The 13,100-nt window shown below is 51.9% G+C and overlaps 1 protein-coding gene across 2 annotated transcripts in view; it reads right to left on the minus strand.

Moving 5' to 3' along the window:
• Positions 1-13,100, minus strand: part of DSCAML1 (DS cell adhesion molecule like 1) — a 342,519-nt gene that overhangs the window by 101,005 nt on the left and 228,414 nt on the right. For both annotated transcript variants that reach the window (XM_030538636.1, XM_030538637.1), the window contains exons 9-11: positions 11,071-11,349; positions 10,575-10,694; positions 9,235-9,411 (exon numbers count right to left, since the gene is read on the minus strand). In XM_030538636.1, the coding sequence (XP_030394496.1) occupies positions 9,235-9,411; positions 10,575-10,694; positions 11,071-11,349 (576 nt within the window). The remainder of the gene's footprint in view (positions 1-9,234; positions 9,412-10,574; positions 10,695-11,070; positions 11,350-13,100) is intronic.

Raw genomic sequence — 13,100 nt, forward strand, 5'->3', positions numbered from 1 at the left:
ATGTCAGGGGTAGGCAACCTATGGCACGGGTGCCGAAGGCGGCAGGCAAGCTGATTTTCAGGGGCACTAACACTGCCCGGGTCCTGGCCACTGGTCCGGGGAGCTCTGCATTTTAATTTAATTTTAAATGAAGCTTTTTAAAAGTCTTCTTTACTTTACATACAACAACAGTTTAGTTATATATTATAGACTTATAGAAAGAGACCTTCTACAAACGTTAAAATGTATTACCGGCAAGCAAAACCTTAAATTAGAGTGAATAAATGAAGATTCGGCACAGCACTTCTGAAAGGTTGCTGACCACTGGCCTAGGCTCAGGCTGCAGGGGGTTGCTCTCTACAGCCCGGCTCTATCAGTCTCAGAAGGAAAAGTTCAGACAAGCAGCACCCCTTCCCCCTCTGCGGTGGAACGTTAATAACCCTTCTCTTGCAAGGTCTCTTGCCCTGGTCTCTCTCTGTTAATAATTTTCTCTCTCTCTGCCTATGTGGTTTTGACAAGCGGATGAGATTCCAGCTAAGCGTCCACAGCGGCATAGGCTGCGCTGAGGTCCCTGGGGGGAAAGAGGCCTGAGAATGCACTGCACTGGCCTGATTCACCCGCAAGGCTCTTTTCCTGAGGCGTCACGCAGACTCCGTGGGCAGATGTTTCCTACCACACCAGCTCTCTCCTTCAGAGAGCTGTGCTGCCCAGCCCAGGTTGTGCAGCGCTGCCCCCATCCGCTTTGAGCAGCCCAGGATTCGCGCCGCACCCAGATCGCAGGCTTAAAGCAAAATCAGCACTTCTCCTGAGTTTGCCTGGAGACAGGAAGCGAACTCCCCCTTGTCTGCAGGGACATCTGCACTGCAGTCAGACCCCCACGGCTGCCCATGCCCGCTGACTCAGCCTCACGGAGCTCGGGCTGCTGGAGACGTTCAGGCTCAGGCTAAGCCCAGTTCAAGGACCCTGTCAAGTGAGAGGGTCCCAGAGCTCAGGCTGCAGCCTGAGCTGGTATGTCTACATGGCACTGAAACAGCCCCACACCCTGAGCCCCAGGAGCCCGAGTCAGAGGCATAGCCCAGCTGCGGGTGTCTGACTGCAGTGCAGACACATCCAGCTCCATCCCCACCCCAGACCTGCATGTCATGGCTCTGGGCCCATCGTTACATGAGCCCCCATTGTGGATTCTGGGCTGCTCACACCATGTATTTCAGCTTGCGGCGAGGATGGGGGAAGCCAGCACACCTACGCGCAGGGCACTTGGTGAAGGACTGAGGCGTGAGAGAGAGTAGGAAAAGCACAGAAAGGCCATAGGGACGGCGAGGCTGGCACAGCCCAGCACGGCTGGGGTGGGCTGTGTGTAAGCCAGTCGAGCCAGCTGAGGACCCCTTGCCCCTTATGACTTTCCAGTGACGTACTGGGCCGTAGTCGTGTCAGGGCAGGTGTGGAAAGGGCATCAAGAGGCATCTGCACAAAGGTCTCAAATCCTGTCCAGCTCACCCGCTTTCCCAGCAAAGCCCCGGACTCGCCCTGCCAACAGCCAGCCTGGCAGCAGCCAGAGAGGGGCTGGAGACAGGTGAGCAGGAGGACAGCATCCAAAACGAACCTCAGATGCCATCCCATGATACAAACAGTAGACTGGACAGACCGACAGACAAGCCTGCATCTAGCCAGGTGGCCCTCCCCTGTAGGAAGGGTCTGCGGCCCGATATACAACGCTGCAGTACTCACCGCGCTACCAAAGCTTAATGCCAGGAAAGAGCTCTTCCTTGTGGGGGAGGTGCAGGGAGGTCCCGGCACAGAAGAGTTTTTACCTTTATGTCTCTATTTGTCAGAGATGCTGGGCACCTGCTGAAACCACTGGGAGCTGCGGGTGCTCAATATCATTGAAAAATCAGCCCCCAAGGCTGTGCCCTGTTTCTGCAAACCACTGGCTTCCTACTACAGCACATGACAGGGTCAGGAGTTCAGCTGATATGGTGGAACACGCATTGTAGGGTGGATGTTTTTTAAGGTTTCCTTTGAGAACCATTTTTCTGGCACTTACTAAAATCCCCCACTCCCCATGTCCTCATCTCCTTCCTCCAAACCACAAGCCAGAACAGCCCCCTCCTCCCCAAACAGCATTTCCTTTTCTTGTTTTTCCCTTTTGTGTCCCTGTTTCTTGTTAACAAGACACAGACAAGAGGCTGATCCCATTTGGTGGGCAGAGATAAGCTTGCTACAAAGGAATTGTCAACGCGCTGTGCTTTCTGCCATCCTGAGCCCAGGCCGGGGGTAAGGAAAGCAGCACCACACTGGAGTGACAATCCAATGAAAACCACAACAAAGAATGATGCTTTTTGCCCCCCGCCCCCCCAGAGCTGGCTCTGTGATGTTAATTTGATTGCACCCATTTCAGCTTCTTGTCTACCCTGATTAGCTGAGTTTCACCTGAAGCATGAGATTAATTCTAATTGCATGGAAGCAATCAGTTATGCTCCTGGAGTAGTGACAGCAAACCTCCAAATACATCCCAGCTTGGTGCCTCTGCTGGCAGGGAGCAGGCATGCGCCAGAGCGGAGGCACACGTGTGTGCACGGCATCTCCCAACTCCAGCTTAGGGCCTTGACCATGCCAGCTGCTGAGTGCCCTCCAGCACCCGGGGACTTTCAAAGGGAGCTGAGGGTGCTCAACATCTCGAACAAGGAGCTCAATACCTAGCCAGATCCACACCTAGAGCTTCCACCATGTCCCCCAGCCCCAGTGAGAAGGGGTTTCTAAGTGACTGTGTAAAGGGTGAGCCTCCCTTCAGCTGCACGCTTTCAATCCTGCCCTAGCTCACTACATGGCCTCAGCCTAATCCCTACGGAAGCTCTGTGAACATCGCTAAACCACTACACAGCCTGGGACAGACTGGCTGCCAGGAGAGGCTCAGGCACCCAAATAACTGGAGTGCAGCACAGCGACACAGCTCACTTCAGAACTCTGCACAGCTATAGCTTTTCACAGTCGCTCTTCTGAGCAGGACCTTTAAAGGGACAAAACATATGGTAATATTCCCATGCTGGGAATTTGTTAATAGAGACGAAAGCAGCTGTTTGGATAGTTAACTTCCCCTGCAGCGTTTGCAAGCTGCAGGCCAGTTGCCACACCATTGCTCACATGGAGTAGTATTGTCCCCCATAAGTAGCCCCATCGCCTTCGGCCTTCCTCAAGGCGGAGAGGACAACTCAGAGTCAGGACATCGTAATCTGTCCTCAAGCACTGCACAAAGCCAGGGAGAAAATGGACAGATTTCTGCTCGCTGTCCAGCTAAGAGAGAGTGCAGAAACATCAAAAAAGAGCATTACAGGTGAAAAGCCAATCTGATTCTTAAAACTCCTGGAATTTTACACAAGGAGGGTTTTTTGTTTGTTTTAAATTGTTATTTTAAACTTGACAGCATCACCTTACATTTGCCTCTAATGTGCACAGAGCAAAAATGCTCTTTAGAAAACCCTGCACGTAAATTCAGTATGTTATGGTCACACACTTACAGCCTAGAGACTAGCCAAGCATGGGCCCCGTTGTGCCGGGTCTGTACAGACACTCCCTGGCCTGAAGAGCTACACCAGGTGGCCTGAAGAGCTATCTGAAAGCGGCACGCGAGCTGATTTTCAGTGGCACTCAACACTGCCTGGCTTGTGGCCACCGATCCGGGGGGGGGGGGGGGGAGAGGGGAGCTCTGCATTTTAATTTAATTTTAAATGAAGCATATTAAATGTTTTAAAAACCTCATTTACTTTACATACAACAACAGTTTAGTATATATTATAGACTTATAGAAAGAGACTTTCTAAAAACCTTAAAATGTATTACTGGCACGTGAAACCTTAGAATAGAATGAATAAATAAAGACTCGGCACAGCACTGCTGAAAGGTTGCTGACTCCTGAGCTACACAGATAGGGGAGTGCTGCTCCCCCCTGAGTGCGAGGCTGGCCTATGTGCTAATAGTCCAGGCTTTCATGAAGCAGTCGATAAAATGATGCTTTTATCTTACGAAGTCTGAAAATCCATAGTCCAAAAAGAAGCACAATGGATCAAAACTTCCACTTCCACCCTTTTGTCATCTCTCCCGCCCCCACCTCATTCTGCGTCGGCATGTCAGAGACATTGGGGAACACGGACAGTTAGACAGAGGCCCAATGAGACCCCTGCCCTGCAGTCTTTTTAAGCACTTCTGATCTCATGCTCCGCAGACTCAGCCAAAGAGGGAAGCTTTTCAGATGCTTTTCCACTTCTCTGTAAATGCTGTAGACATACTGATTGCTGGCCTATTATCCAGACACTTGATCATCTCTCCAAAGGAAAGGTGATGGCCCTCTGCAATCTTCAATATTGTACTCGTGTCATTGTCAAACCAGCTGACAGGGAACAGGGTTGGGGGGAGGGAGGAGAGGTAGCAAAGACGGAGGAAGCAGCTATTGCCTGAAAATGAGCTCAAGCCACCGGAGGGGGACTGGGGCAGGGTCTGACAGCCACTGAAGGCCGCACCCCTCTCCAAAATGTGTCTTGCAAACAGCAACCCGAGCTGTCTTGCGACGCTGTTGGTTTTTACTCCTGCTGCCATGTTTTCTGCACACACAAAGCATGTCCCTGTAAGTCTCTGCACCTTTTATTTCAGATTAGCGCGAACACAGATGAACAGATGCAGCCTCTCCCCAAGAGAGCACAGTGTGTGACTTGCTCTGCTGTAGCAGCCATCTTGAAGCAGAAACCTGTATCCGAAAATGGAGGCCCTCCAAGCTGATGGGCCAGCAGGGTCCTCAGGAAGGTAATGGGACAGCTGCCTTCACAGTTTGACTGCAGCACACTCCCCAAGAGAGCTGCAAGGTATGGCCCATACAGAATGACAGACACAGCTTTCTCCACCTGCTCCTCCTCTCCCCTCCACTTACCCATATGAGCTGCATTAACCTGGCTAGCATCCGTCCTGCAGCAGAGACAAGACTATAGGAGATCACTCCTGGGCTGGTGAGGAGAGAATGCACCTGGCCTTTGTGCTGCAGACACAGAAACGAGGGTATAGGAGCAGCCTCAAAATCATCCCCAGGGGAGACGCCCCATCTCTGAAGCACGGTACGTACACATCGGACCGGACACTCAATGGATGCGAATGTCATAGCGCCATCACAGCAACATGCACAGAATTTCCACCCGCTGAGGATCAGGCCCTCTCTCTCTCGACACCCAGCATGGTGCATAACTGTGCTCATGCTCCCTTGATCCCCTCACCGGCACTGCTCACTGAGCCCTCCCCCAGGGTTACTTCTCACATCCCAAACACCTGCCTTTTCCCCTGTAGTAAACAGCTGCTACAAAAAAACACTTCCCCTAAAACGTGAAACTTTCTTGCCAAAATTACACTGGCCCAGGACAGGTGCTATCCGGAGCAGCCTCAATGACTGGGTTAAGGGCATAGGGAATAAAATAGATCAATACTGAATTTGCATTTCCAGAGGGAAAACCCCAAGTTTGAAGAGCCTCTCGTGTCTCAACTGACCCAAGAGAGACTCACCAACTCCCATGTTCTGAACAGAACAGCGTCCCCCTCCTCCCCTTCCCGGTGTCTCTGTGGGAAGAACCACACCAACATTATCAACAATTACTTGGGATGCTTACACAAAAGCTTCTACAAACCCCACGGCACTTTACTAACCATAACTTGTACCAAACCATCTCTGTGATGCCTGTAGCATTATCCCCATATAACAGGTGGGCAAACAGAGACTGGCCCCGGGATCCTAGAGCAAGCCAGTGGCTGAGCTGAGATAAGCACCCAAGAGTCCTGACCAGTAGACAATACTCCTTCATGAGCGCACATACGTTCTGTCCCGCAGTCTGGGGGCCATTGCGCAGCCGGTACTACCTTCCACCCCCTTGTGCTCTCACAACTTCCACCCAGTGTTTGTTAAAGACAGGAAAGAAGGGTTGAGAAAAGGCAACCCAAGAGTTACATTTCCAAGGAGGATAAAACCAAAGCCGTTTTCTTCACTTGCCCTCTGACAAAAGCAGCAGCTCAATCTTTATGGGGCTGGTGAGTTTGCAGGGCTCCAAGCCACACTCATAAATACCTACATGGGACGTTCTCTCTCCATTCTGGGGATCTGCTCAGTGCCCATCACTGCAGTATCTGGGCACAGAGACACAGAACCTTCCCCACATATAAGAAGCCTCTGGACTCTTCTCAGCCATGTGGCTTTAAAAGGCCAGTCCCCGTTGGACTCTGATTAACTTGCATTTGACTCCATCCACAGTGACCTGCCTTTAAATGAAAGCTCACACTGATCTCACTTTAATTGGCCTGACATTTCGCTAAACAAAATCAAAAAATGAAACAAAACAAAGAACCCTTATAACGTTTAATTGGCTGTGGCGCTTTGTCTACCTATTCAGTCGAGCATTTTCAAAGGCTGCCGAGCTCTCCGAGAAACGTAAGAGCAATGCATAATAAGGTTATGTGCTATTCAAGTCAGCAAGCAACCTGTCCTGGGATGCAATTACACAAGGTAGCCGGGATGAGGAGATAGTTCGAACTCTGGATAGTTCTGCACATTCACTCTGGATTAATCACCTGCACTTTGTACCTGCATTTTATTGAAGTATTTTGTTTGAAGTTGCTCTTTTCAATGCATCAATCCACAGGACAAATTAACACATGTGAGGGAAGGGAGGGAAAGACCTTGGTGAAGGGGCTACCAGAGCCAGTCTGTTCATTTCATTTTTTCGACCAATTTCTAACGTCTGAGTCCTGACTGGGAATTGAAAAGCGCCGGGTGCAGAGATTCGGGAATGCCAAGCTAGGGACGCCAGCCCCAGCTGGAGTTGGGGTGGCCACATGACCCAGGCTAGGGCAGACTCACTCATGTTTATTTTGTAATGAAAACCGTTGTGCATACAAATACAAAGAGGAGACCCTGGGTGCAGTAAGCATCAGGTGCTGGCTGGCCCTATTTAAAGCTAGTGGAAATAATTCCCCAGCTCCTACCTGAGCACAGCCAGTGGAATGGGTTGGCCTGGACCAGTCAGTGGGTCTAAAACCTCTGTCCAGCCCCTGCCAGTCCCCAAATATGCCACCATAAGGGTCTGATCCTATGAACTTCACTCATGTAAGTAGAACCACTGAAGTAAATTAGATACGCATAGATTTACTCACATGTATTTTCTGGATTGAGGCTTTATAACCAATCAGCTGGGGGAAGATGCATCTTAAATAATAAAAATCACAAAGGGACAGATCCTGAAGTCCTCGCTCAGGCAAAGCTCCCATTGACTCCACTAAGAGTTGTGTATGTGCAAGGACTAAGGGGAAAGCGTGGGCCATTAATGGTTTGCCTATCCAGAGTTCCTTTCTCCCCGTGGATCTCAAAGCACTTGACTTGTGCTAATTAGCTTACCAAAGCTATGAAGGGCTCAGCACTGGAATGGAGCAGGACAGCTGTTTAACCACACCCAGCGACGCTACACTCTTTAAAGGCACGAAGTACCAACCCGTGAAGTTTAGTGAATAAATAGCTCAAAAGGCTCGCTGCAGCTCTGAGTGATATTGTTTCCCAGCCTGGTAATAAAACCCCGAACATCTGACGAGCCGTGACACGATCTTAACTCGAGTGACATGAGTGACCCACTGCAGTAATGTGCACAGTTGAGATATTCTGCTTCTTTCAGATTTAAGCTCTTGCAACAACAAAACTAAACAAAAAGAGCTGGAGATTATCTATTGCGCTGACAGCAGCGAGCGAGGAATCCAATACCGCGCGCAGTGCGAACGAGGTGTCTAACAACATTGCCAGGCCCATACGCAGCGAGTTAGCAGAGTTATTTCCCTGCCTCCTTTCCCCTCGGATGATGTAGATCGATTGCCCAGTTTTATTAAGGACAAAGTGTTTTTTGATAGTGTAAGGGAAGCAGCTCCCCGGGGATAGGAATCAATCCCTGTTTCAGCTCCCTCTGCATTGACTGCCAGGAATTCGCATGCTGGTCTGCCAAGATGGGAAGGGCTTTGCGTGCAATAAAGCATCTCCAAATATAAAAGGAGGGAGCTATCAGATGACGTTGCACCGAGCTGGCTGAGACACACCGTTCCAGAGAGGAGAGCCTGGCCCGCAGCCAGCACGCATGGGCTGAGCCACGCTGCGTTCCCCTGCACCAGGGAGCAACACATAAAATTGAAAATGACCATGTGTTGTCTTCACTGCCCGGGCGTTTTGGAACTTTACGCTCCACCTGGCCCCTGGGGATTCAATTTAAGACCTAGCTGGGGCATGAGGCAGTGGGGGAGAGACACAGGTCCAGAGATACAGGGGACATAAACCCACCCAGACACTGCATTTCTTACTCCCCTCTGCTTGCCAACACCCACAGCACTCTACGTGCTTTACAGACAGGAGACGAGGCACCCCCTGAAATCTAAGAAAATTTGACCCCCAAAACCAGATGTCAAGATGCAATCCTTGCAGCCTGTAAAGGGCCATTCACGCCTCCAGAACATCACTGATCCCCTCACGAAGGGCAACGGTCCCAATGAATTTACTCTGCAGCATCATCATTCCCACAGTGGCCCCAGGATCTCTCTGTACCAGCCATTCAGCTCTCTGGGTACCCCTGCTGGTGGGGGGAGGGGAGAGCTGATCAGAAACATTTGAAATTTCGATGACATTCCTTGTCAAAATTTCAAGCTGGAAAAATGTTCTGTGAAAACGAATGACCTGACGGATAACCTCCAAGGTCAGTGTTCGGGCAATGTCCTACTGCGAAGCGGCAGGGACCACCTCCGCTGTTACGTAGTCTGTGCATTCCACAGAGACCCTCTGGCCAGTTTCCCCAGGTCACTAGGTTTAACCACACACCCATCCCCAATGCCTGGAGTCTTTCTTCTCTCTCTGGTGTTTCGAGGGACTCTGCATTCCAATTTCCTGAGCTCACTGGAACCCCGGCTTTCCTGGCATCCCGGTCACATCCTGACACCCAGCACACAATGTGCCTCCTCAAGTAACTGACCTCCTCTCTTCCTCACTGGGCAGCTGTCCTTTCCCCACATTTGCTCTCTCCCTCCAAACACTGTAGGCCACACAGATTAGGGGGCATGTCAAGCGCTGCGTCTGTTCCCTGCGTCCCCTCGTCTTTCCTCTCCGCATTCAATTTGCGGGGGGACATCTCCCCTCTGCCCCCTGGCTGGCTCGCCCGACCCGCTCTCTCCACCTTGGACGCGCTGTGAAATGGCTGAGTTACTTACTCTTGACGGTGAGGAACATGGACTTGCTGATGTCTGTCCCCACGCCGTTGCTGGCCTGGCAAAGGTAATAGCCGATGTCCTCCTCCAGCACGTGGCGAATGAGCAGTGAGCTGTTGGGGAGGATTTGAATGCGGCCCGTGAGGGGCACAGGATGGTACTGCTGGGGGTTCCCGCTTCCTAGGAGGAGACATGAAGAAACAATCCTCAGAGGACACAATGAAGGCAGAGAAAGTTTAAGGGCACCTGAGACTGGTATTGTTCTGTTGCTTTGAAATGTCCCCCAGATTCCTAACACTTCCCTCTCAGCCTGCTCTGACATCCCTCTACCCAGAGGAGTTCAAGAGAAAAAACAGCTGCCATTGCTGGGAGAGTCCCACAGAGAGCATGAGCTCCCGGCTGGGGCTGCACGCTCAGCTGCCTGCCAGGCACAAGGCTCAGAACCCAGCTCGCACCATCGCCCATGATGGCGAGCGGATAAAAGATGCAGGCCACCAGCAAAAGTGGCACCAGACTGGCTTCACGCCCCCCCCCGTCCCCACAGCACAGAAGAAGGGGAAAATAGCCATGCCTGCTGGGGAGAGGGAGAGATTTAAATGTGTCAAGCTTCACAATGGCACCCCCAGAATGGCATCCAAGCGCCAACGGAAGCTGCAGTACAAGAGTGACCTTCCAGGCCGGATAGGCCGAAAAGCCCCAGGACAGAGACGTGAGGAAAGGTCTGGTTACAGGACGCTGACCTGTGCTAGGATTTCACAAATCACCAGAGCTCTCTCCTATGAGCCCTTGCGGATGGGCCCTGAGGGCTGAGCACTATCCGCAGCATGCTGTGCCAGGGTGCCTGTGGCAGGGAGGAAGGCGGGGCTGCAGCCCATAGGGGCGAGGGGAGAAAAGGTTTTCTATTTCCTTTCTAAATTGCCTGGTCAGTCTCCTCAGCTCTCCTCTGGAACGGGCTCAGAGGCTGGTGCCAGGAGGAACACGCCCATGGCTGTGCATGGAGCCTGCATGTGTGGCACGCTTACAAGCTGGCTCCTTCACATGACGGGCTCTCGCACTAGCGGTGTAGGTGGGATCCTAGTGAGCTTATAATCCCAATTGAGCAATATCACATACTGTCTAGCACTTCCTTGCTAAGGCAACTACCAGATCGTGACTAGCATCAAGGAGAGCCCCTGGAAGGGCTGTCATGGGATAGGAAACCCCCCACAGAGAGGAGTAGCCATGGCTGCCACATGCCTTTTCACTCCTCAAGTGTGTCCTTCGCCCAGGCAGAGCAGCCACCAAGAACGGGCCATCCCCCCAACCAGACGTCACACGCGTGAGAGACCACAGCTCACACCTACCTTTTGCATGCTTCCACATGACCTTGGGAGGGGGATACCCATCCACAGAGCAGTTCAACACCCCTGCTTTGCCATAGATGCCGTCCTGGTTGTTGGGCTGGACCACGAAACGAGGCGGCACTGGGAAAAGTTAAAGAACAGCATGATCACCATGGCTGAAACCCACCATGACTCTTGTGGGGCTCATCTCACTGATTCAGCAGCACAGGCCTCCTGCCTGTACCACTGCAGTCTCACCGGTGCTATCTCTGTTCCGCTGCCTCATTTCAAACCCCACCTGCAGTGCTCTTTTCTCTCCCATCTATGCTTCTGAAGTCTCTCTCCTACTGCCACCCTCTACCTCCATCTCACTTACCCCTAAAGAGGGCACAAGCTGCTTTGGTTTGCAACACCCCCTGTCTCGGTAACGTGGCCCTAACAACAGATGATGCTCAGAGGACAGAACTATGAGTGTGCAAAGCCATATCCCACCCCCTGGGGCGCCCCAGGCTCTCACCTCGCACGATCAGCTGCCGCTCACGGCTGACGGTGGCAGCGGCATTGCTGGCAATGCACGTGTAGTTGCCGTTGTGCTTGAGGGAGACGCTGGAGATCTGCAGGGAGCTCATGAACTCTTTGCTCTCGATCGTGACCCCCGAGCCAGAGATGATCACCTGCCCATCCTTCCGCCAGGTGATGCGGATGGGCATGTCCCCCGAGGAAACCACGCAGGGGATGTAGAGGAGCTGGCCGATGGAGGCCGGTGGGAACTCGAAGGGCTGGATCAGGGGAGGGACTGGCAAGGCAAGGAGCAAAACAATGAGGAGCCTGGTTTGGAAGAAGGACCCAGAATCATTTTAAAATTCTTCCTGAAAGTCACTGGGGCAAATTCAGCCCTGTGGGGAGTAGACCCAACTCCTACAGCATCCAAGGAGCAGCTGTGCCAACTCACACTGTGGGGAACTGAACCCAGCATCTTCCTCGTGGCCACACAATTTACCATGTTTTTAAGGGGGCCGCCAGGCCACAAGTTGAGGGGCTCTGTGCCATACGTGATGTTATGTCTCATGGCAAGATCTGCGACACAAATCTACTGTTACATCAGCCAAGATTGCCTGCTTTGCTGGAAACAAGGAGGTTTTTATTCCAACAGTTAGCACTCTCAGCAGAGGGCAAAAGATGTCTATGGGTATGGAACTAAGGGACACTTCATCCATCTCAAAGAACCACAGCCTACGTTAGAGAAAGACAAATCCCGAGGGATCAAACCCACCAGGCACCCACATGGGAAGTTCTGCACTGAACCCCTCTGCGTGTGCTGGCTGAAATTCCTCCGCAACGTTTATCTGCTGCTAGAAAAGCACTTTGATGCTTTTCTTGAAGGCAAAGGCTACCAGACCAACTGTTATCTTTATGAGAACGTTAGGGCTTGTCTCCACTTCAAATGCAGGGCTGCTGTAGTGCCTCAGTGAAGGCACTACCTACACGAACGGAGGGGTTCTCCCCTTGGCAGAGGTGATCCACCTCCCTGTGGGGCCGGAGCTAGGTCGATGGGAAAATTCTCCTCTTGACCCAACGCTGTCTACACTGGGGTAGAGGTCGGTTTAACTGCATCGCTCAGAGGCGAGGATTTTTCACACCCGAGAGAGCGACAATGTAATTATACCAACGTAATTTCCTAGTGTAACCTAGCCCTGAGACAATGGCAGTATCTCCAGCCAACAGCGGGAGGGGAAGGCAAGAGGTAGACAATTGGCTTAACAAGGCCCAGCACCTGGTAGATGTGCTCTCCTTTCAGCAGGCTCCATAATTCAATTAGTCGGCTGCCAACTGTCTCCTTGGCAGAAATAAGACGCCCTTCCCTTTGAAAGCTAAAGCTGAAGCCCCTACCCGGGAACTGATCGGCATGACATGATGTGTGCGCCTTCAGTTCCTTCTCTAGCTATCTAGGACCCATCACTGCAGTGAGGACAGGGACCAAGCTCTGAGAGGGGGTGCGGAGGAGAGGTGGGGAATCATCCATTCACGGCATAAACCACTGTTCAGCTGTCTCTCGAGAAAGGCTATTTTCTCACACACCGTGAGCGGGAGCCTCCTGGGACAGTGGCATTGCAGGGGGTGTGGATGGGGGAATTGAAGGTCTCAAGCAGAGACTGGGGACGTGCCAGCAAGGCAGCTGCATGTGTCACCTTCCCAGCAGCAGCCTCTCCTCGCAGGCCGAAGTGGAGGGAGAGGTTGGAACAGATGAGTGTGACAGGAGGGGGTCTGAAAGCACTGGTGTCCAAAGGTGATTCTACCACATTCGGTGCAAGTGTGCAAGCCTGACTGTGTCCATTGCAGCCTCCCCAAGTCAGTCCAGCAGGCGCTGGCATTATCCTGCTGCTCGGTTATGCTGAGCTGGAATTTCAACCCTTGTTCTCTCCCTCACTGCCTATCCTCCCCTCTTTGAGCCAAATCTTTAGTTAACAGCAGAATGCCAATACTGCTAAGAGCCTTTTGCTGGCATCTTCTGTCTGAGGATTAATGAAGGCTCCCACCCTCCAACGA

Source organism: Gopherus evgoodei, chromosome 19, assembly GCF_007399415.2.
Source record: "Gopherus evgoodei ecotype Sinaloan lineage chromosome 19, rGopEvg1_v1.p, whole genome shotgun sequence".
In the NCBI taxonomy this organism is placed as follows: Eukaryota; Metazoa; Chordata; order Testudines; family Testudinidae; genus Gopherus; species Gopherus evgoodei.